This window comes from Lepidothrix coronata, unplaced genomic scaffold (genome assembly GCF_001604755.1).
Source record: "Lepidothrix coronata isolate B3197 unplaced genomic scaffold, Lepidothrix_coronata-1.0 Scaffold153, whole genome shotgun sequence".
In the NCBI taxonomy this organism is placed as follows: Eukaryota; Metazoa; Chordata; class Aves; order Passeriformes; family Pipridae; genus Lepidothrix; species Lepidothrix coronata.
The window spans coordinates 318,595-340,650 of record NW_016690333.1 but is presented as its reverse complement, the minus strand read 5'-3'; the positions used below and the strand labels follow the sequence as shown (position 1 = coordinate 340,650).

Below are 22,056 nucleotides of genomic sequence, written 5' to 3'. Positions count from 1 at the left end.
TCTTGAGTGGCATTGTGCTGCCTGGCTTGGCCCTGGATATGGGAACGTCACGGGACTGTTGGCCAAGGAAAGCCAGGAGATCACCCAAGCACTGGGGCTGTAGGGTGAACACCAGTCACCTTAAGACTGCCTAAAGTCTGAGTGGCTCTGCCACTGCTGGCAATGTCACTGGCACTGTGTCACACACCAGGGCTGTGACATACCAGGGCTGTGACATGCCGGTGTGGCGTCACGCTCTGGGAGTGTCACACACACCGGGGCTGTCACATACACCAGCACTGTGTCACACACAGGCACTGCATGTCAGACACTGGCACTGTCACACACACCAGGGCTATGACACTCCAGTGACTGCGTCACACTCTGGCAGTGTCACACATACCAGGGCTGTCACATACACCAGCACTGTGTCACACACAGGCACTGCATGTCAGACACTGGCACTGTGTCACACTGGCACACACACAGGCACGGGGTGTCACACACGGGCACTGTCACACACACCAGGGCTATGACACTCCAGTGACTGCGTCACACTCTGGCAGTGTCAGACATACCAGGGCTGTCACATACACCAGCACTGTGTCACACACTGGCTCTGTGTGTCACACACTGGCTCTGTGTCACAGTGTCACATACATGGGCATCGTGTATCACACACGGGCACTGTCACACACGCCAGGGCTGTGACACTCCGGTGGCTGGCAGCGACACTCTGGTAGTGTCTCACACACCAGGGCTGTTGCACACACCGGCATCGTGTCACACAGCGTCCCTGTCACCCACACCGGGGCTGTGACAACCCCCGTCTCCATGGCAACGGGAGGCGGTGCTGACGCGACGGCAGCGCCCACCCGCCGGTCACCTGACGCGGGCCCTCGGGTCACGTGATTCGGTCTCCATCGTCGCCATCTTGAAGCGGTGGCCGGAGGTGAGGAAAAACGGGATTTTTCCCCATTAATCCCTGTCAAAGCCGGGCGGGATTGGCCCGGTCCGGCGGGCAGCGGCGGCGGGCGGGCGGAGGCGGGCGGCGGCGGGCGGGTGGCAGGTAGAGCGCGATGCGCGGCGGCGGGCGAGCCGGCCCCGGGACGACGCGGCGCTGCCCATGTGCGGAGCCGCGGGCGGCAGCGGCTCCCGGCGGAGCCTCCCCGGGCCGGGGTCGCCTCCGTTCCCTCCCCTCCCTTCCCTTCCCTCCTCACCGCCTCGCCTCTCCTGTGGCCAGCTCCCCGCTGCAGCGGCGGCCGCTGCTCCGCCGATGGAGCCGCGGCGGCGGCACTTGCGCGATGTAACGCGGGGCCGCTTTATACAGATCTCCCCGGAGGGGAGGGCGGCGGTCGGGCCCGGCCGGCCCGCGGGAGGGTGACCCGGCCGGTGCAGTTTCCCTGCCCTCGGGAGCCGCGATGCGATCGGAGCGGCCTCTCCGGGTCAGGTGGTTGTGCAAAGCGTGGTTTGGCTTTTCCAGACCCGGAGGCGTTTTGCCCTGGCTGGGTCCTGCTGCCGGAGCGGGCGTTTTCCTCCGGTCTGGATCTTCCCCTCCAGGCCCCTTTGTCAGCCCCGGACCCCCTCTTTTAAGTCCTGTGTAGGTCGTGTCAAGGGTACATGCTGGCACAGGCACTTGCCAGGCTGAAGTTTTATGCCTTGGGAGATTGAATCATCTGTTCTGAAAACACTAAATTCCACATAATTTGTGTACAGATCTTATAGTCCCTCTAAAAAAAAAGTCTGCAGTCGTAAGCATTAAAGTCAGTCCAAACAAATAGTGATGTAACACACATATATATGTGGTATATATGCATATATACCATAGTTATGCATCTGATAACTTTGATTAGCTGAGAGCATCCCAAATCAATGCATCTCTCTCTTTGCATTTTTGACATAGCAACACTATATGGCAGCATATTCCTTTTATGGTTTGTCTAGAGGATTTCCTCTTAGTTTTTATGCTGCTTTCAGATGAAAAAGGTAGGGGAAATATTTGCCTATTTAGCATCACTTAACAAAGTTTTAAAAGGACCAAGTGTAATTTAAAGTAGTAGTATAAAGTCCTTATAATTATCTTTAACTCATCAAAGTGAAAATATTTCAAGGAGACATTATTCCTTTGAGCACTTCATTAAATCTGCTTTCAGAGGGAAAAGCACATTTCTTCACTTTTCATAATGGTTTCTAAACATGTTACAGCCAGTATGAAACAAACAGCAGAGTGTTATTGTGTAAATGAATAGGGTGATTTTCAAATGATAGTTTTCAACCTGAAATATTTAACATGAGGTGCAAATGACACTAAAAAACTAACATTGCTTACATCCATAGTTCTGATGATAACCTGAGTTCTAAGTTGAATGGCAAGTAAAGGTAACTTTAGTAGTTCTGCCTGGAATTTTTCTGTAGTGGAAAACATACAACACAGAACCTGCTCTCATAGGTCTATGCATTATATTGCTGTATAGTAAATCCATAAGCAGAAAAGAGTGGATTTTATGGGTCTGTAGGACCAATTCTGGAAGTTCTGGTTTGGCCCCTGCATCTTTTTTGAAAAAAAAAAAATCCACATGAAAGAATTTGGCATAAATTTTCAAAGATGACTGGTAAATATCTATAATCTTTATGATCTCAGTTTTATATATAGTATATTAAAAATGTATTAAATATATATGTGTGTGTGTAGTGGCACTTGAATAGGTTATTTATAGACATTTTTTCAGGAGTAAATTTTACTGTAAGACTTTCTGTCCAGCTCCCTCACCCCCCCCTACAGCTCTGCCCACATCACAAGATATGTTTTCATGTAGATTTAAATATACTGGCTTCTAATTTAACCTCCAACAGTACCACATTATTGCCTGTGGTTTATGGTTTGATATGTTTAAAGGAAGTGTAACTGGAAATAGTTACTGCCTATAGCTTTCCCTCAAAACAGAAAAGAATTGCTCTTTTCAACTTCAGTACCAAGTTATTTTCCCTACAATTAAGGAATTGTAGAAAAAGCTACAATTAGTAGGTTTTCTAGAAAAAGACATTTATAATGAGTAGTATGATCTGACATTTGAACAGTCTTTAAAATAGTCACAGTTAAATGACTAATGCAAGTGAATGCCAGAATTGTTTTCTTCTCCTAACATTTGAAGGGAAAAAAATTGCTTGTTTTTGTAAATTACATTGTTGCAAATTGTCATTTCCTTTAGGAAACATCAGTGTATCAAAGTATGTTAGGAACACATCTTCGTATGGTACCATGGTTTTTAGACATAAATATGTGAGGGACTGTTGTTTGGTATTTAAGTGTTTAACATTCAAATGTGCAGATCTTGTAAAGAAAAAGAGAATAGCTGTAACACTGTTAATCATCAACTTATACCTAAAAATACTTATATTGCCCTTGTACAACCTGGAGGCAGGCTGTTAGAGGCTCTCTTGGAATTATGCTGTCCAGCTGTATTGAATAGTATCCATGAAATGTCCTCAGCATCCTTGGCTATTTCTGTAGCCATCCTGAAAGTTTTCCTTAAGTTGGTGGCATTAGGCTTCCATACTCAGTAGAGAGGGAAATCTAAATAGTACTAGGTTGTCTTTTTATTACTGTGCATGTATAAATGTTAATTTCTTACAAACCCTTTCTCCCAGGTATTATGGAAGAAGGAAGCACTGTTGCAGTATTGGTGCCAAATATTGGGGAGCAGGAAGCTGTGCTGATTTCAGAGACAGTCATTGGCCCAACACTTCAGAACACCGAAGATCAGAGAAAATGTAAAACTGATCCACTCATCCATGTTATCCAGAAACTGAGCAAAATAGTTGAAAATGAGAAGTCACAAAGATGCCTTTTAATAGGGAAGAAACGTTCCCATCCCGATGCTCCTGCACAGTCCTTGGACGCAGAGGATCTTTGTGAAATCCCAGCTAAAGCAATTGAGCTGTCAGTGATTGCTACTAAAAAGACTGAAGAGTTACAAGCAGATTATTTTGTGACTGAATGTCTTCCACAAAGCAAAAAAAAAGTGACGTGCTACCAGTGTAGTCTCTGTAAGTTTCTATCACCTTCGCTCTTAACACTACAAGAACATATAAAACAACACGGGCAGAAAAATGAGGTGATATTAATGTGCTCAGAATGTCATTTTGCTTCCAAGAGCCAAGAAGAGCTTGAATCCCACTTCCAAAATTACCACGAGAACGGTGGTAAAAACAGCATCCAGACAAAAGCGCAGCAGTGCGTAAATGTCGCCAGTTCATTCCTGCAGGGGCCGGTGGAAGGAAGTGTCAAATCAGGGACTGATCAGACAGGAAATGTGGAATGTAAAGATGGAAGTCAGTCTGCTCCTGTGCCCGAGGTGGGCAGGAGGAAGTGGTACACGTACGAGCAGTATGGCATGTACCGGTGTCTCATCTGCCGCTACACGTGTGGCCAGCAAAGGATGCTCAAAACACACGCCTGGAAACACGCCGGGGAGGTCGACTGCTCCTACCCCATCTTTGAGGAGGAAAATGAAACTGCCAGCTTGTCAGAGACAGTTGTAACTCACACACCTCACAGCATGGATACAGTTGTCCTTTCTTTGGAAAACAATGAACTCGATATCCACAGTGAACCTTCTCTTCAGCTTCAGATTTGCAATTCTGAGCAACTGTCGTGCAAGTCACCCATAGGAACAAATGTAAAAGAGGAGGAGATATTAACTGAGTCTGTGGTGCATTCTCCTACTACAGAGGTTGTAGAGGAGACTGTATCAGACACAGAACCGGACAATATGATAACTGACAGCCTGCTGTCATCAGCACAGAAAATCATCAATTGTAGTCCAAACAAAAAGGGTCACGTTAATGTAATAGTAGAGCGTTTGCCAGGTGCTGAAGAAAGTGTCTTACAAAAGCCATTCTTGATGAACACTGACATTGACACAGAAAAAAAATTAATCTCTGAGGAGTCCCATGTTACCTGTGAAGAACCTGAAGTTTATCGTTCAGATGAAATTCAAGAAGTAATAATAGAGTGGAATAATACTGAGAAGAGAGATAATGAATTAAGCCCTAATAAAAATGTAACAGCTGATGAAAATGTGCCTCCTGCACGAAGGAGGACAAATTCAGAGTCTTTACGGCTGCACTCCCTAGCAGCAGAAGCTCTTGTTACAATGCCCATCAGAGCTGCAGAACTGACACGGTCCAGCTTCAGGGCTCTGACTGGGGAAGATGCTGTGGATGCAGGTGCAGGACAGGGAGGAGCTGATGGCCCATGCGTGGCTCATTCTAAAGTGGTATCCTCACTTAAGGATCCTTCAGAGGAGTTTAGTGGCTTAAACCAAAGTGAATGTGCAATAGTGGAGATAAAGAAAGACAGGCCAGAGTTATCAGAAGCCCCAATTAAAATGGGCATCAGCATGTCACTGCTGACCGTCATCGAAAAACTGAAGGAGAGGACAGACCAGAACGCTTCTGATGACGACATTCTGAAAGAACTACAAGACAACGCACAGTGCCAAAATGCCAGTGATGCCAATATCCCTGGCAGTAACCTGGTGGAATACATCCCCAACGTGGAGCGGCCCTACCGCTGCCGCCTGTGCCACTACAGCAGCGGCAACAAGGGCTACATCAAACAGCACCTGCGGGTGCACCGCCAGCGCCAGCCCTACCAGTGCCCCATCTGCGAGCACATCGCTGACAACAGCAAGGACCTGGAGAGCCACATGATCAACCACTGCAAAACCAGGATGTACCAGTGCAAGCAGTGTGAGGAATCCTTCCATTACAAGGTAAAGTTCTTTCCTGTGCCTGCCTGTAATAGCTAAATAACCTAATTTGCTACTTTTTTAATAATCGGTGATCCCTCTCTCTAACTTAATTCAGTCTGACATCCTGGCTTTGTTGTAATTACAATTAGGGATACTGCCAGCAATATACAATTCAGCTGTAATTATTCTGGGTTACCCACTGAAATAAATTTGCTTCCTCACTTAAGTTATTTTCCTGAGAATCATCTTATGGACATAATAACATTATGTTGTTTCTCTGCCCACATGTAACAACTACAGGAGGAAATGAAACTATCAGACAACTTTATAGTTGAAACTTCAAAAGAATGCTCAAACATGTCTGCCAGTTGTGAGTGTGCAAATGTAATCATGGCATTTGGGAGTACCATGAGACACACTGAAGCAGAAACCATTTTCTTTGTTTCTCTGTTGTTGTGTTGGTCTGGATGTTCTGTAGAACTTAGGTTTGAAAGATTACATACCAGAGCAGAATAATACACTTCTACCATTTTCCTAATTGCTATGTCAAGCATTAGTGCTGGTGAGTGTGTCCCTGTGTACTCAGCTCAGGACTCAGGAATATGGAACAGATTGCATCAGTATCGAGCTCTACAGCTGAAACTCCTGTAGGCAATCCTACCCCATATTTACTGTCATTTACACTTAGTTTGAAAGAATGTACAGGTAGGGTAGCAAAAGGCTCTCTCTTCCCTCCCTTCCCCAGGCAAGCAGAAACAGGACCAACATATTAAGTCACAAGGCAATACAAAAATTGAGTTAATTTTTACATAAGCTCTAACCTCTAATCTAATACTGCTTTGGGAGTATAATAATTTTGGAGGAAGAACAGTGGCCAGTTGTCTGTGGGAATGAGGGAAGAAGGAAATCTGTTTTCTAAATGAACACAAATCATAGAATGCTCTCGGTCATTGTCATCAATCCTTTATGTTACTAATCCATGATATTCGTTTTATTTCTAGTAAAATTACCTAAGGGATAATCTGTATATATGTTAACATTTTATAACAGTTGTCATTAAAACTTGAGTAACAATGTCACAGATGATTGCAGCATTTCAAGTGATCACTGTATGTTTGTAGTGTACATTTAAACATGGGAAACCCTTTTTTTCAGAGCCAACTGCGAAATCACGAAAGAGAACAACACAGTCTTCCAGAAATCTTTTCAACAGCTACATCTAACAAGCTCATAGTTTCCAGTGAAGTTGATGACAGAGAAGGTACTGTGTATATTTACACCTGAAATTACAAAAAGTCATTCATAACATTACTTCTGTTTGCTGTATTTGTTTCAACGTCTCCTTCACGCTGAAATGTTTTCATGCCTGATCATAACCTTCACTGTGTGTTTTTTGCAGTGTAAAAAATTTACCATAGTCAGTCTTGAGGTAACATTAATTGTTAGGTAAGATGGTTTTAGCCCCTGTAATTGACCCTTGTATTTCTTGTGAAACACAAATGATACAGAGTATTACTCTGAATTTTTTCCTTCCTTCAGCAGCTACAGTATTTTTCAAATCACCTACAGTAAACAAAAGAAAGCCTTTTTTTTTAAAGTCACCATGGTAATGTAGTTTGCTGTCAGCATATACATACAATTCCATTCCTTCTGTGTTTAGAAATTTCTGTTTAATTATGGTAATGTCCAAAATTAGTAATTTCTTTTAGCCCTAGAGAGGCAAATGTAAGGCATTCTAAATATGCAACCTGTATCTGTAATAGTTGCCAAGGTAACAGTAGGTATGGATTTTCATAGAATCACAGAATATTAAGGGTTGGAAGGGACTTTAAAGCTCATCTTATTCCAACCCCTGCCATGGGCAGGGACACCTTCACTAGACCAGGTTGCTCAGATGTTTGTTGAACTGTGTATCTGCTTATAATGTAATAGTGTTTGTTTTACAAACAACAACAGCAACAAAAACACCTCAAACTCTTGATGTGTTAAGGTAATCAGGGGAAAAAATAACCAAATTCTGTAGGAGAAAACATGGCCTTAAAATCCTGTGAGTATCCTGGAGACCCAGTATTTATCACTGCAATGTAAATGCATCCTCTTCTCTGGTGAGTTACCTTTACTGAAAATATTTACAGCATTTTTATTTTGAAGGCAACACTGTAATTATTAACACTTTGAAATTTTAGAGCACTGTGAAAAAATACTAGTAATTATATAGTCTCTGGACAACTGTGAGCTGAAGTGTTTCCATTTTGTGCACATAGCTCTTTTCTGTCCTAACTGTGCTCTCTTGTTTGTTTAGACAGCAAAATGTGCACTCTAATAGTACTTAGGTTGCAGTAGAAGTTTCTGGGTTCCACTCTCTCCTCTACAGCTGGTCAGTGAGTGCAAAAGTTATTGAAATTAATGCAACTCCTTGTGAGAAAAGGGACTCACCAGCATGAGCCAGGGGGGATGGCTTGAACCAGCAATGCTTTTCCAAAGCAACATGGTCCATGTCAGAATAGACTGAGATCCATAACTTTTGCCTTCTGTTCTCTTAGCTCACCCTCTGTTTCTGGCTTTCAGTATACGAGTTAGAAACTTAAAAGCTAATTACCTTATTAGCCTCAGGTAGAATGACCCTACCCAGCTCCTATTTGCTCTCATCAATGCAGAAGGCATTTAAATTCAGGAAGTTGATCTGCAGTGCTTAGTACACCTAAGCCTGAGAGAGCCATCTGAAGTCAGGAGAAAACAGGAAGATGGCTGGGGAGAGTCTGCTGGTAGTGGGAACATTTCCCATTAAGTACTGGGTCTTTTATTTCAGAAGCAATAGCATAAATATTTTAATGGAAGTGATAGGAAATAAAACATTGTTAGTTTAGCTGGTTACAGCTTGGACTATTACTTCTGACAATGTTTTTTTTTGCTGTAAACCAGTATTCTTAAAGATGTCATGATATAGGAATATAACTATCTTGTAATGCCTGAAACATGTCAGATTTTGGGAAATACTGTACCTTTGTAGCTGAAGTCCTGTTAATGTGACTGAAAATCAAGAGGACTATCTACTTTTGAAATTAGTATGTTTTAATGAAGTTGTTTTACCGTTTGTATCCTGATCTTGTAACTAAAGTTCCATGCAAGAGGAGCCCCTGTTCAAGAAATCTGCCTGCTTTTAATGTAATTACTTCAGAGATTTTTTTAAAATATTTTTTACTCATTATTATCTTATCCAAGTGTTACAACCATGCACTTTAATTGATTGTTTACCCTACATGAAATTAAGTAATGTGGCTTGAATGAAAACAGTTCTCCTTTTAAACTTTTATTAACTCATACTGTGGAATGCTTAAATTATTTCAGAACCAATTTATAATCAAATTGCAACACCACTGCAGTACAGCAATCTCTTGTCAAACAGATGTCATCCCTATAAAGCGACACAAAACAAAGAAGTTTATGGCATAGCATCTGTTTATGTGAAAGATGCCTGAGCTGGAACAGTTTCATTTCTTGTTTATGAAATAGTTAGTCCTAAAAGTCTCTTTATTCATCATGGTTGTACAATAAATTAAAGGGGAGCATTATGACACTGCATATGATCAGATTGTAAATGTCTAATAATGAAGGAATAGGGTAATAAGCAGCATTACAGGAGCACCTGTTACTGCTGCTACAAAAAAGATCTGTCATTTCCATGTTCACTTTTAAGAGACCTGATATTCTCTATCCAGAAAGCAAAAGAGGCCCCAAACCCACAAGAAATAAGCCAGTGAAGGGGATGAGGGACATAACTGCTCTTTTGTAACAGCAAGGGATTATTTGATGTATTATAATTTATGTGCATCTTGTTGAAGGAATAAATACAAAGTAGTGATTGGTATAAATAATTGCTCCTAAGTGTGTGCTACTGGGTGTGAGCCACACAGAACTATGCCATAGCTAATATGTTTGCATAATGCTTTAAAAATCTCATTAGACACTGTTTGTTTTAAGCTGCCTGCCCAATAAAATACCAAATTCATAACAGAAAATGCATTTGGAAGCAGTTTATTCTAAAACTGCAGAATTTAAGATGGAAAACCCGTTCAAGTGGAGCATGGAATAGCTTCACACAGCCCCTGCTCTCCCATGGATCTGCAGCCCAGAGAATGTCCTCGATTCATTTGAGGTCTTCAACATATATGTGCTTTCATAAAAAATTAATTGTAGAAATATAAGTTCCAAGCATATAATTAAGATTGTTTTGATAATTTACATTAAAGGAAAACCAAAACTAATAAATTTTACTAGATGAGCATATTGTAGGAAAAATTCCAATATATTTTCCCCTAAGGTTGACTTGCAAAGAGTGCCTGTTATATATTATTTCCATATTATTTCTTATAAGAATGCCAGAAGAGTGAGCACTTTGTCATGTTTTAAAGTGAAAAATAGGAAATATATTTTCTGTTATCTTGGTACACACAGAATTATTCAAATTTTATTTCAGACTGTCTTTGTATTCAGATTGCTCTTTTATTTTACATGATATACTGTATATTCTTCATAATAACCCTCTGGGGTTATCAGCCCTACCTAATTACTTTCAATCTTGAACCAAAAGTGCTGAATTTTGGGGTGCAAGTTTAATTAGTGGTAATTTTTCCTTTCTACTTCAGTTAGCTGTGTGACTATATCCCTCAGGACAATATTTCTAAGACTTTTTTTTTACATAATTCAATGCCTACATGTGGGGAAAAAGAAATGTCTCCTTAAAATTAGAGTTTTACTGTAAAGATTCTCAGTTGCTGTTTTGATAATGAAAAGATTCAGTCAAATAAAAAAAAAAGCATGAAGTGCTGCATGGGAATGGGAAAATTACCTGCATAAAAATACCATCCCTCTTCCCAAATGTTAATGCCTTAACCCAAACCAGTTCCATTACTCAGTGAGGGAGCAGGAACAGGGCTGTTTAAGTCTACACACATCTCAAAAAATATTCCAACTGTGCACTTGTGGGCACACATTTTCCTGTGTTTAAGGAGTCATTAGCCTCTGTCTCTGCAACCATTAATTTTTCAAGAGTCTTTTTCATTCTGGAAAGAAAAAATGATTTTTTTTACAATTGCTTTTTAGTAATTTGGAGAAGTTCCAAATTATTTATTAAGACATCTGGTCAGTATCTATTTTTTTATCATCTCATATCCTTCGGAGAGTGTGAGTTTATGTGGATGATAAAGAGGATTTAGAGGGTTTGGGAGGCCTTTTGCTTTAGTTTTCTGTGTCTGCCAGTTTGAAACTCTTCTTTTCTCAATCCCCATCTTTTCCTTTGATTTGATACATTCTGCAAAGCAGTGAAAGTGCTGGGTTCAGCAGTTCCCACATTTCATCACCTTTTGCTGTAAGACAGGATTTTACCCAACTGCAGGAAGAAGGGAAGTGTCCACATAAAGAATGTGTTTTCCTAAAATTTTAATAATTACAGTAAATGGCAGGGCCAATGCAGAACAGCATGGTAAAATAAACCATACCTTTATTATTTCTATGTCCATTGCCTGTTTAATACTTTAAAAGCATTAAATATTCAAAACTATTACTCTAAAATGTTAATTCATGTTTCGTAACTCAATTGTGATGAAATTCTCATCTGAGAACTCCTTACAAAGCTGGATGCAACTCTCTAAAATAACGGATTTTGTTTCATATAGGAAATAAGTCTTCAGTTCAGAAACTGTACAGGTGTGATGTATGTGACTACACAAGCACAACCTACGTTGGTGTACGAAATCACAGACGAATTCATAACTCTGATAAGCCATACAGGTAAGTGTCTCAATTACTGCCAGCCTCTGACAAGGTGACTGAATCACTCATGCAATTTTGAAGACATTGCTAAAGAAGTGCAATTACACAATTCTACTGCAGATTTGAAGGAGCCACACTTGCTGGTTGACTCAAACCATGTAATTAAGATTTGCTAATTTTTCCAGAATGTACCTTTTGCTGTAGCAGTCTATTGCTTGTTTTCAGTTTGAAGCATTCACATGTGGAAATGGAAATAATTACATTGTAATATTGGCCTTCAGCCAACAGCAATAAGACATTTCTCAAAATCCTTGCATGCTTAAGTTCATTTTGGATTTGCTTTGTTGCAAAATGTTCTTCTTTGTCATATTACTGCTTTATACACTGGCTACTACAGAGTGTGGCAAAATTCTGCCCTTTATCTTGTCGCCAGACCCCTCATCTTTTTCACATGTTTCAAACAATATTACCACACTCACTTAGGATCAGATTTTATGAAATTTCTACAAGGGTATCATATGGATTTATATAGAAACTTGGATATCTAAAATCATGTGTAATACTGTAGCTCAGGTCCCCAGCAAAAAACTAAATCCTGCACTTTTCTATTGGTTGCTGCATAAATTCCTGCAAATTCAATCTGTGCTCATTCAGTGTGGATCTCTGTCCCTCTCTAGTGGCTAGAAAATAGATCAGACTTAATAGGCTTTTTGAGCTGATATACTTCTGACTTTTTAATACAAGTTCTGGAAACTCAACACCTTGAAATGCTGAGCTCAGCCAGGGACTTTCTCTTTTGGATAAACAAACCCAGAAGACATGTTGTATTTTGATTTGTGCATTATAATGATATCCCAGAACACTAGCAAAAATTTGCAAGATGTTTGCTCAGAGAGCAAACATGGAATACAAACAGATTGTTTTTCTCCTCAGTATCTTCCCTCTTGCCATTATTTATGACTTGTGAGGTTGGAATAGCAGATACTGCAGAGTGTCTTGTACGTGGTAGTTTTCAAACTGGTGTTAGTTGGCCTGTTTTGATTTAGGAACCCTTGGAAATTTTCCATTGGTGATACAAACTGCTGCATACTAAATATAAACTACTGATGTGGCTTGCTTTTCTTACTATTTTTTCATAATCTCCTTAGACAAATTCAAAAAACTGGCAGGGTATTCAAGCAACAGCCTAAAATCCGTAATGATCCAGGATTTATGGTATTTCTCCTTCTGAAACATGTATTCCTCAAGCCCTCCATAGTATCAAATAGCAACCTACTTTATTGATGCCATTTTTAGAGCTCTAAACATATTTTATAATTTGACAAAAATTGCTGGAAATTAAGCTGTACAGCCTCAAATGATGTGTTTTTGTAGATTTAATACCTTCTGGATTTTAATACTGCACAATTAAATCCTTTCAAAAATAAAGTGAGTATTTTCATGCAAAGTATCCTGCAGTCTTAAACTGTTCCACACTATAGACTAGACTTTATAAATGCTAGACATTTTACCATTAAAAAAAAAAAAACAACAACTATAGTCCTAACAAATATATAGGAGTTTTAGCTGAGCTTGATAGTTTCCACTTAAATATGTTCTATACAGGAAGGTTTTGTGGTACTATACTGATATTCATGAATAGCATAGAATTTGTGCAATACTTTGAGATCCAAATCCATGGATCTAAATCTAAATTCAGACTGGTTTATGTTTTGTTTTTATACAAAGATAGTGCATCAGAAGTAAGAAAAAAAAACCCAACATAATTTGGACAGCGTGATGAGACACACTTGTCTGAGGGCACTTAAAGCTAAACGTGTTGATCTTGTCACTGATTTCTATTTCAGCTATAATGCCCTGAAACTTAGACATTTCATTATTAAATATATAGTTTGACTTTTAAAATGGCATGAGAAACATTGCTGTTGCATTAAGTAGAACGCATATTCTGGAGGAACAAGGCTCATGTCTAAATCCAGCCTGTCCCCTATAGCTCTTAGGGTCACATTGTGCCTTTGCTCAACACAGCCAGGTAACTTGGATCAGGGCTGCATCCCATCACTGCATCCTCATCCCCCTTACACTTAGTGGTCCTTGCCCACATCAGGAGGGGTACACAAGATAGGTGTAAGGAAGGAACATAGTCCCCATGCCCAGGGATTCCTGCTGAAAGGTGGAGGCATTTTTGGGCTGCAAAAGATTCTCACCGCCCAACAATTACAGGTCAGCATCATCACTTTGACTTCTGTAAATACTGTTAGCCTTGAACTGTAATCTTTCTAGGTACCTTTGCTTTCTCTTGTTTTCAGAACAGTGTTAGCAGTTAATTGTCAGATTAGTTCACTTCTTGTTGTCTCTTCAGGTGTCGAGTCTGTGACTTCGCCACCACAAATATGAATAGCTTGAAATGCCATATGAGGCGGCACCCCCAGGAGCATCAGGCAGTGCAGCTAATGGAACAGTACAAGTATGTAACGGCTCTCATTTGGCAAAAAGCTGTCATAGTACTCATTTTGTTATGTTAAGAAACAAAGCAGTGTTTAGATTCTATTATCCTCCCTCCTAGACTCATTCTTTGTTCCAGAAAGTTGTTTGGGGTTGGCTTTTTTTTTGAGGGAGAGATTTGCCGTGGCATTCCCAGGCGGTGTTTATGCTGGCTGATTAAACATGTCCACGGCTTCCCTCTGCTACAGCATTCAGCTTTTTCTTCCCAGAATGTGGTGGTTGCATATAAACTGCCTAGTGCAAGTAGTTTCTGGACCGTGTTAATTACCAAAGCATGCCTGGAACTGTTTGGGAGGATGCATGTGCCAAAACCATGGCACTTCTAATATTTAACATTATAGATGGGTAAATTCCAGTATCCAGGAATGTTCTCTGGCTTTGTTTAATATCCTAGTCTAAGCACAGCCTTTGCATATACACGTTAGTTAAAATCCAGGTTGGCATTACCTAGTTAAGAATTAGTATGAATAGTCATTATGTTTAAGTAATGAGTGTCCTTTACAGTTTGTCCATAGGTGTGTGTGGTTTATATATATATGAGAAAGTTGGCACAAATATGTGTAATTGTCTACTACTAATTTGCAACAAAAAAGCTGGGAAAGGAAAGAAACTCAGGAATATTCTGAACACTTCTTAGTGGAAGATTTTAAAGGCAATAGGGAGAATGCAAATAAAGCACATTCACATCGAGGTTTCTTCTCAAGAAAAGGTGCTTCTACAACTTAAAAGTCCTTCCACTGCCTTTTCCCCTAAAATGTTCCAAGAAGCATTAAGTTCTATTTGTTCTGCTGTCATACTTCACACAGTATTGCTGAGTGCTCTTACTGTAACCAGAGATTACACTTTGGTCTGTGCATCCCCAAGTCTATCAAAAGCTGAAAGATAATTGTTTCCTTGGTAGATCAATTTAGGATACACTTGAATAGTAAAGTTTAATAATTCACCATAAGTCAACCTGTAGGGCAGATCATGCTATGGAACTGAAAGGCTTCTACTACTGAACTCAAAGGTAAATAATTTTGTCTCTCTGAGAATGTGTCGCATATACTGTAACTATATTTTTAAGTATATGATCATTAACTGTAGTGCATCATGCTAAAATTGCTGGAGTTTTTGTGTCTCATTTGAACTTTACACTAAAGTAGTCAACAGTATTTGGCAATATTCTCACAGTATTCTCAGCAAAGTAAATCTTATTAGTAAGTTAATAAGTGTAAATTAATGAGTAAATTAATTAACTAAGTTAATGTACTTCAAAAAATAAGAGAGTAATTAAAAGGAGATAAAAACAAACACTGGACTGCAGCTTCCTTCACTGTGTTACCAACCCACTGACCAAGCTGTGTTAGTGGCACAGAAAAATCATATGTATAATAAGACTAGTGGATACATGTGCACACAGAATGGAATTAAGATTATTTGTTGAACTTTGTGTTTTGCAAAAAAAAATATTTTGGCCTAATTTTATCTGTAAATTAACTATAAGGTCTGCCTTTTATCTTGTTTTTAATGATTTATTTTTTAACAGCCTCATTAGAGACACTAAGATTCTCAATCTGAGAATGAACTGGCCTATCTTTGAAAGCATCCATTTTCTTTGTAAGGCTTCAAATTAGAAGGAAAAGATAAAAATAGGATATTACATTCCAAATCAAGTAATAGAGAAAAGTGAGCTAGAAGGACATGCCTGTTGTTCCCCAGCAGGACAGAATTGTCTTGCTACATAAGCAAGGTAATGTACCATGCCTTCACCCAACTTGGGAGATTTTTGCTGTTCTCTGCAATCTTCTGCTGAGCAGAAATAGTTTCCAATATATATGATTATTTGCAGGGCATTTAAGGAGTATATTCTACTGTCATTAAGAGAAGTCATAAAACCTTACTGAATTGTAGTGTACAACGTGTTTTTGTGTAGGCCTTCTTATGTTTTCAGGTTATACTTCTGAAAAGTATAAAATCCGACTAGTATGGTAGTAATTTTAACAGACTCATCATAGTGTACCTACTGGGATCACATTGCTTGAGCAGAAAACATCTTACTCTCATTGAGGAATGAAATCCTTTCCTAGCTATAATTTATTAGCACAAGGTCACCTTTGATTGCTTCTGGCCTTTTCCATGTGGTTTGGGAAACTAAAAACTTCCAAAGTAGCAGGGAGCTGAGCAAAGGAGCTCCTCTGTCCAAAAGGCAAGCAGCTACATCATCTTGACTATGTGTGAGGTTCTGCTGTGGAGTGATGTCATGCACTCATCTCCTTTATGCTGAGGTGACTTATTTATCATTTTAGGAAACATTTAAAACAAATCCTCTGTTCTGTGTTCATATATGAAAAAATTAATATGAGATTTGATCAGTTTTGGGTTATTTGCAGCCATATACACTACATCTCCCTGTAAATAGGATTTATTCTTCAAGGTTTTGTTCTTTACTGTATAAGACAGTGGTTTGCAGGGAAATAGAGAATAATCTGGAGGTACCCAAGCTGATAGAAAACTCTACGGAGAAAATGGTCACCTGTCTGACTCCTGAGCTGTGAATATATTCAGAAGCTGACTGGACACTGTCCTCAGTAACCTGCTGTAGCTGATCCTGCTCAAGGCAGGTGCACTGGACTAGGTGATCTCAAGAGGTCTCTTCCAATTTCAACGGCTCTGTGATCCTCAAATAAACTAATACATGCTACAGCAGCAAAGACTTTATTACTTCAATTGACATTATCAGTGCTGATTACACAGCTCCTGCTTGGTTCAGAGCAATGGCAAAGAGAGCTCACTACCTGCCTGCCAGCTCCCACACACCAACGCACGCCCTCTTTCTGCAGTCATCAGAAATACTGCATTTTTGCAGTGTTTAAACAGTCTTAACAGGCCAAACAGATAAGATTTTAATTCAGTTGTTTAAGAAATCAGAAAAATCAGACTTAAACATTCTCAGACCCTAAAACTAGTCTTATATTTCAGGATGGAACTTTATAAACCAATGTGGCCTAGTTCTGAAACTGAAAATGGGGACCAGGAAGAAGATTCACATGGATCTCTCTGCTCATCCTTTTGAAAGAACTAATCCATTACTAAACTAATAAAATTTAACTTCTAAATGTTTCTCTTTTTCCTTCTCTATTTTCCCCTAGATGTTCTCTCTGTGGATATGTATGTAGCCATCCTCCATCCCTGAAGTCCCACATGTGGAAACATGCAAGTGACCAAAATTATAACTATGAACAAGTGAACAAGGCCATTAATGATGCCATATCACAAAGCAGTAGGTATGTCTGATTTGCTGTCAAGCCCTATCATCTAGAATTTTCCTAAGACCCAACCCTGATCCAAAATAAACTTCCTATTAAAAAGCAACAACTGTACATTTTGATATCTGTTTTGTTTTTTCCTATTATTCCAGGTTTCAAGGACAGCTCACTGACAAAACCTTATTGGAAGGCACAGATGAAAGTACAGTACCTATACTAGGAAGTTCAGACAGCTTGGTGTCTTTTACAGAGTCTATCAACCAGACTACAAATGAAATTTCAGGTTCTGATGAGAATGAAAAACCTAACTTGATGAATACCTCATGCAGTTTAGAAAAGAACTCCACTCTACCCCATCTTGGCACAGAATACTGTGTTCTTCTCTTCTGCTGCTGCATTTGTGGTTTTGAGTCTACTAACAAAGAAAACCTGCTGGATCATATGAAAGAACATGAGGGTGAAATCATAAACATCATCCTAAATAAGGACCACACCACGACTCAAAATACAAACTAAGTGAAGCAGTAAGTTAAGAGGATTTCCTAGAGTGAATATTTTCTTGCTTTGCTAATTTTTGCCTGAGAAACTTGCTAAAGAGAAGAATTGCTAGCAAAACTTGATTTCCCATCCTGAGTCCTTGTTTCAGTAGGAGTACAATATTTTAACCAGGGACTGATGAATCATTTAAGAGATAAATATAATGAGTGATGAATAGAATGATCCATTTGAACCTGTTATTTCTTTATATGGTGCCAAGAATGTAGGATTGTTGGTTTTTCTTCTTTTCTTGTCAGTTACTCATCAGTAATAATGCATTAGTACAGTACATTAAAACCCAAAGGTGTGAAAGCTTTGTATCAGTTGAAAAGCTTTTCTCTTCCTCCCTCTTTGTTGTTTTCCAAGTAATTCAGCAAAGGACTTTTTAACCGTCTTTTTTTGAAACTGGCAACAGACCAGATAAAAATTTTACAACATGATCTCATAAACCCCACTGGATTCTGGAAGGTAGAGCAGCAGAAGCTGAAGGGCCTAGAAGCATTTTGCTAATAATTTGATTGGATCCCCACTAAAAAAACTGATATTTTTCCAACTCACGGTGTGTAAAATATCCTTTATAATAATGACCTGTTGTTTCATAATGGTTTTCTTGACACATTCAGCAGAACTGTTTAAAAAAACCAACCTTGTAATGTCACTTGCCATTTGTGGTGATTACTTTGCAGTATGTATGAGCAATGTTTTTAATGAGAACAAGATATGAATAATAATTGCCACTAAGTGATGTAGATTCCAAAAGATGTAGGTGAGCACAAATTGGGATTTTGAGAAATGCCTACATGCTTTGGCAATCTTTGAAATCCCACTGAGTGGCTAAGTTTCCCCTGTGTCTGTCAGAGCTGTAAATGTAGAAATAATGAGCTGAAAGATAACCTTCCTGTAGAAAATCTTATTTAAAAAAAAAAAAAAAGGCAAACAATGTCTTAAGCCAAAACTGCATCCAGTCACTTATAGAATAAATTTTACTACTGCATCTAGTATGGATTCATAAAGGGAATTAGAGATTACTTTGTTTTCTAAGAAACACATAGAAATCTCTCCCTCTTAAAACCTTTAGCTTCTAAAATTACAGCATGGGGGGTTTTTTGGTTTGTTGTTTTTATAGTTACAGCAGTTTGCAGTCCAAGACATTCATCTGTGTATCAGTTTGGGATATTATTACACTGGTTAGTTACCTGGCAACTTTGCTGAGGTTATTTATAAAGTTGGCTACTTCACTCGTTTGAAATACATATATCAATCAAGTGAAGTAGTAGCACTTCCAAAGAAGCCCTTTAGCAGCCAGATTTAAACTTTCTAAATCAGGCAGGTATTCCTGCCTTTAATGAATGGCAGATGCACAGCAACACGCCTAGTTCCCGACATGGGGGTGCAGTTGCCTGATTTTTAGTAGCTCATGACTCAAAAAGTTACTTACTCTTAGCAAATCAGTGGTTTATGGTTCCTTTATTTATACATTTCTGCTCTCAGAAATCAGCTCCAGCTGTAAATCTGAAAAGGTGGCACGTGTAGTGTCTGTCTGTTGTGTTATCACTGACTGAAGTGGCGACCAGGAAAAGAAAACAAAAGGTCTTTGTACAGCCTCATGAAGCAGCACAAGATGTAAAGGCCAGGGTAAAAGCACTAAGACCTCAAGTACATTTAATGGTATTTGTTTTCACGAGATTTCCTCAATTTGACCTATTCTTAAGGTTAAATAGCTATTATTTTGTTTATAAATTAGAAAGGAGAAAGTACACATTTTACTTTAAAAATTGGTCAGGATATAAGGTCAAAGCATTTTTGTGTTCAGATATTTGAGACATTTTAAATACATATGTGAAGTACACAGTATTTTTAGTTAAAAGTTATTTTTTGTATTCCTACAGATGGATTTTACATTTGAAAAAGCACGATTTATTTACACTATCTCAAATTCAATTAGAGATAGTAAACTTTTAGTGGGATATTCATACTGTCTTACATCAATATTTTACCTTCAGTATAGAACTCATGTGAAAATCCTACATTATCTGGAATACATCTCAACTTCCTCATTCAGAGATCCCATTTGTTGGAAAAATTAAAGGACAGAGAGATCCATTGCTAAACTACCGATCAGTATTGACAGATACAATATTTACCACATTGTTTTTGTGTAAAGGGATAATTATTTTATAAAGTTGCTCAGCTAGTGAAAGATAAAAGTGAAAAACTTGCATTCATAAGCTAAGAAGGAGATGACAGTGAACCCAGACTTAAAAAGTTATTAACCTTGAATCAAAATGAACAGCTTTGGTGTCTGTGGAAGGCACACTTGCAGCACTGTGTGCAGTGCACCAGGAATCAGTGTCATGGGATTACTGAGCAGGACATGGCTATTCTCAGTTCTTTGCCATCTTGTTGCTTTTTTCTTTTTGACCACATGTTCCTATAAAATAGTAGAAAGCTACTTGCCACTAAAAACCATTATCAGTCCTAACAAACGCCAACAAAGAATTCTTTCCCACATACAGAGGTTTATTTTTTTATCTGTCTCCATGCTGCTTGCCTTTAGTTACCCACTCAATTCCCATGGACTCTGTCAGGAGTTCTGCATGTAATCATAGACTTAGTTTTTCTGAAAGCAAATTGTTCCTCAGGTTATCTGCTTTCAAAAGCCCATGGTTGGCTTGGCTGCATGTTTTGGAAGGGGGTTTAAGTGCATTTCAAAGTCACAAACACTGGGGTTTTCCCCTTTCTTTAAGCTTTTAAAACATTCTTGGATCTTTGGTCACAGCACTGTCAGGTGATCAGCTACTCACGTGCTGTTTGTTTAAATTAGATTTTATTCTGTGATATGAACTGTAACTTGCAGCTTTGTTTTAAATGCCTATACTTCCACTAAAGAGCAAACTTCATTCAGACTGGGCTGTACTGAAAAATTTGCATATTTCATCTTCCTGATTTATGCTTGGAAAAATAGAGTGGGATTCAGTCAGAGTTATTGTATTTTCCTCTTTCATAAGCACTTATTTAATCATTTGAAGAAATGTACAGTTGGTGCTCAAAGTAACATTTGTTAAGATATATTTAATAGAAATTTACATTTGCATTTGATATTCATGGACATGGGTACATGTATTTTTTTAAGAAAAGGTATTGTAACACTATGGCACTGCTTTTATAGCCAAAGTATAAAAAAATTTAGAAAACTGACATGTAAAGACTGCAGTTAATTCTGATACTGTATCTTATTAAATAGGATGAGTTTTGTTTTATAAAGTTATCCAGCACATTAAGCTGCATGCCTTAAGCTCTCTCTAGGATTGTGTTCCTGATAGACAACTGTTTGGAACTATGAAGCAAAGTCTGTAGTACTACTTTAACTACCTTCTGGAATACTGTACAATGTTAGAATAATTTATTTTGCTTTACAGGAGTTTGTCACGTATTGACTTTAATATTGTATTTTGGTAATAAACTTTTTTTTGTTAAATGCTTTAGTCACTTTTATTTGATCTGTATGAAATATGAATATGGAAAATTCAAACACTGAGCCAGTGTTTAGAGAGAGGGGGATCTGTTTAAATCAAAAAGTATTTGAAATACTTTACTGCCATTTCTCACCCTTGTGTCAAGTTATTACAGTTTTAATACTGTTAATACAAGTTTTATCAAAGTAACTGTGGTGATGAAATATGAGACTGTTAAAGTCAAAATACTTGTAAGTCTGCATGCAGTGAGGATGGGACGATGCTGAAGGACAGAACTGGAATTTCAGAATTCACACTGAAGCTAGTGGGAGTTTTTTCCCTAATTTAAATAGAGTGAAAGCCTTGCACAGCTTTTTTCAGGTAAATGATTGATCTTTGCTTATCCATCACATCAGCCAAAACATATATTGCAACCTAATTTTAAATATACAGCATATTTCTTGGCCTTGCTGGAACATTTCTTCCCATTTTTTTCAGAGGGACAAGAAAAGTCTAATTCAGTTACAATTTCTGGAGAGAAAAGAGAGAGTATGGCCAGAGTACCTATTGCTGGTATCAGCATGGTTTATATTTACATAAACAGGCAAACTTTTCTTCTTATTGTCATTTTATTTTTGCTATTATTATGGCCCTGGACCAAATATGTTGAAATAAAAGGTGGAAAACTAAAAATGGGTTTAGATGCAATGCTACAGATGCTGTGTCATGCAGCTTTGTCACATTTTCTCTAATGCAAAACCTGGGGAAAAAAGGTGTCTGGGCTAAAATACCATCCTCACTTCA

The 22,056-nt window shown here is 38.8% G+C and overlaps 1 protein-coding gene across 2 annotated transcripts; it reads left to right on the top strand.

Moving 5' to 3' along the window:
• Nucleotides 1-847: 847 nt before the first annotated feature.
• ZNF507 (zinc finger protein 507) lies at nt 848-21,275 on the top strand. 2 transcript variants are annotated; one of them, XM_017828813.1, is made up of 7 exons: nt 848-931; nt 3,628-5,756; nt 6,891-6,996; nt 11,411-11,525; nt 13,870-13,974; nt 17,144-17,278; nt 17,413-21,275. In XM_017828813.1, exons 2-7 carry the CDS (start codon nt 3,633-3,635, stop codon nt 17,774-17,776), a joined length of 2,949 nt encoding a protein of 982 aa, XP_017684302.1. In that variant the 5' UTR covers nt 848-931; nt 3,628-3,632; the 3' UTR covers nt 17,777-21,275. The 2 variants fall into 2 exon arrangements, with proteins under 2 accessions (XP_017684302.1, XP_017684303.1); XM_017828814.1 differs by lacking the exon at nt 13,870-13,974.
• The last annotated feature ends 781 nt before the right edge of the window (nt 21,276-22,056 follow it).

Excerpts from the sequence above, each read along its gene's own strand:
- ZNF507 (XM_017828813.1), top strand. The coding sequence starts at position 3,633 with ATGGAAGAAGGAAGCACTGTTGCAGTATTGGTGCCAAATATTGGGGAG. Across the intron at positions 11,526-13,869 it reads AACTCTGATAAGCCATACAG|GTGTCGAGTCTGTGACTTCG; the intron begins GTAAGTGTCTCA and ends TTGTCTCTTCAG. Across the intron at positions 17,279-17,412 it reads GCCATATCACAAAGCAGTAG|GTTTCAAGGACAGCTCACTG; the intron begins GTATGTCTGATT and ends CTATTATTCCAG.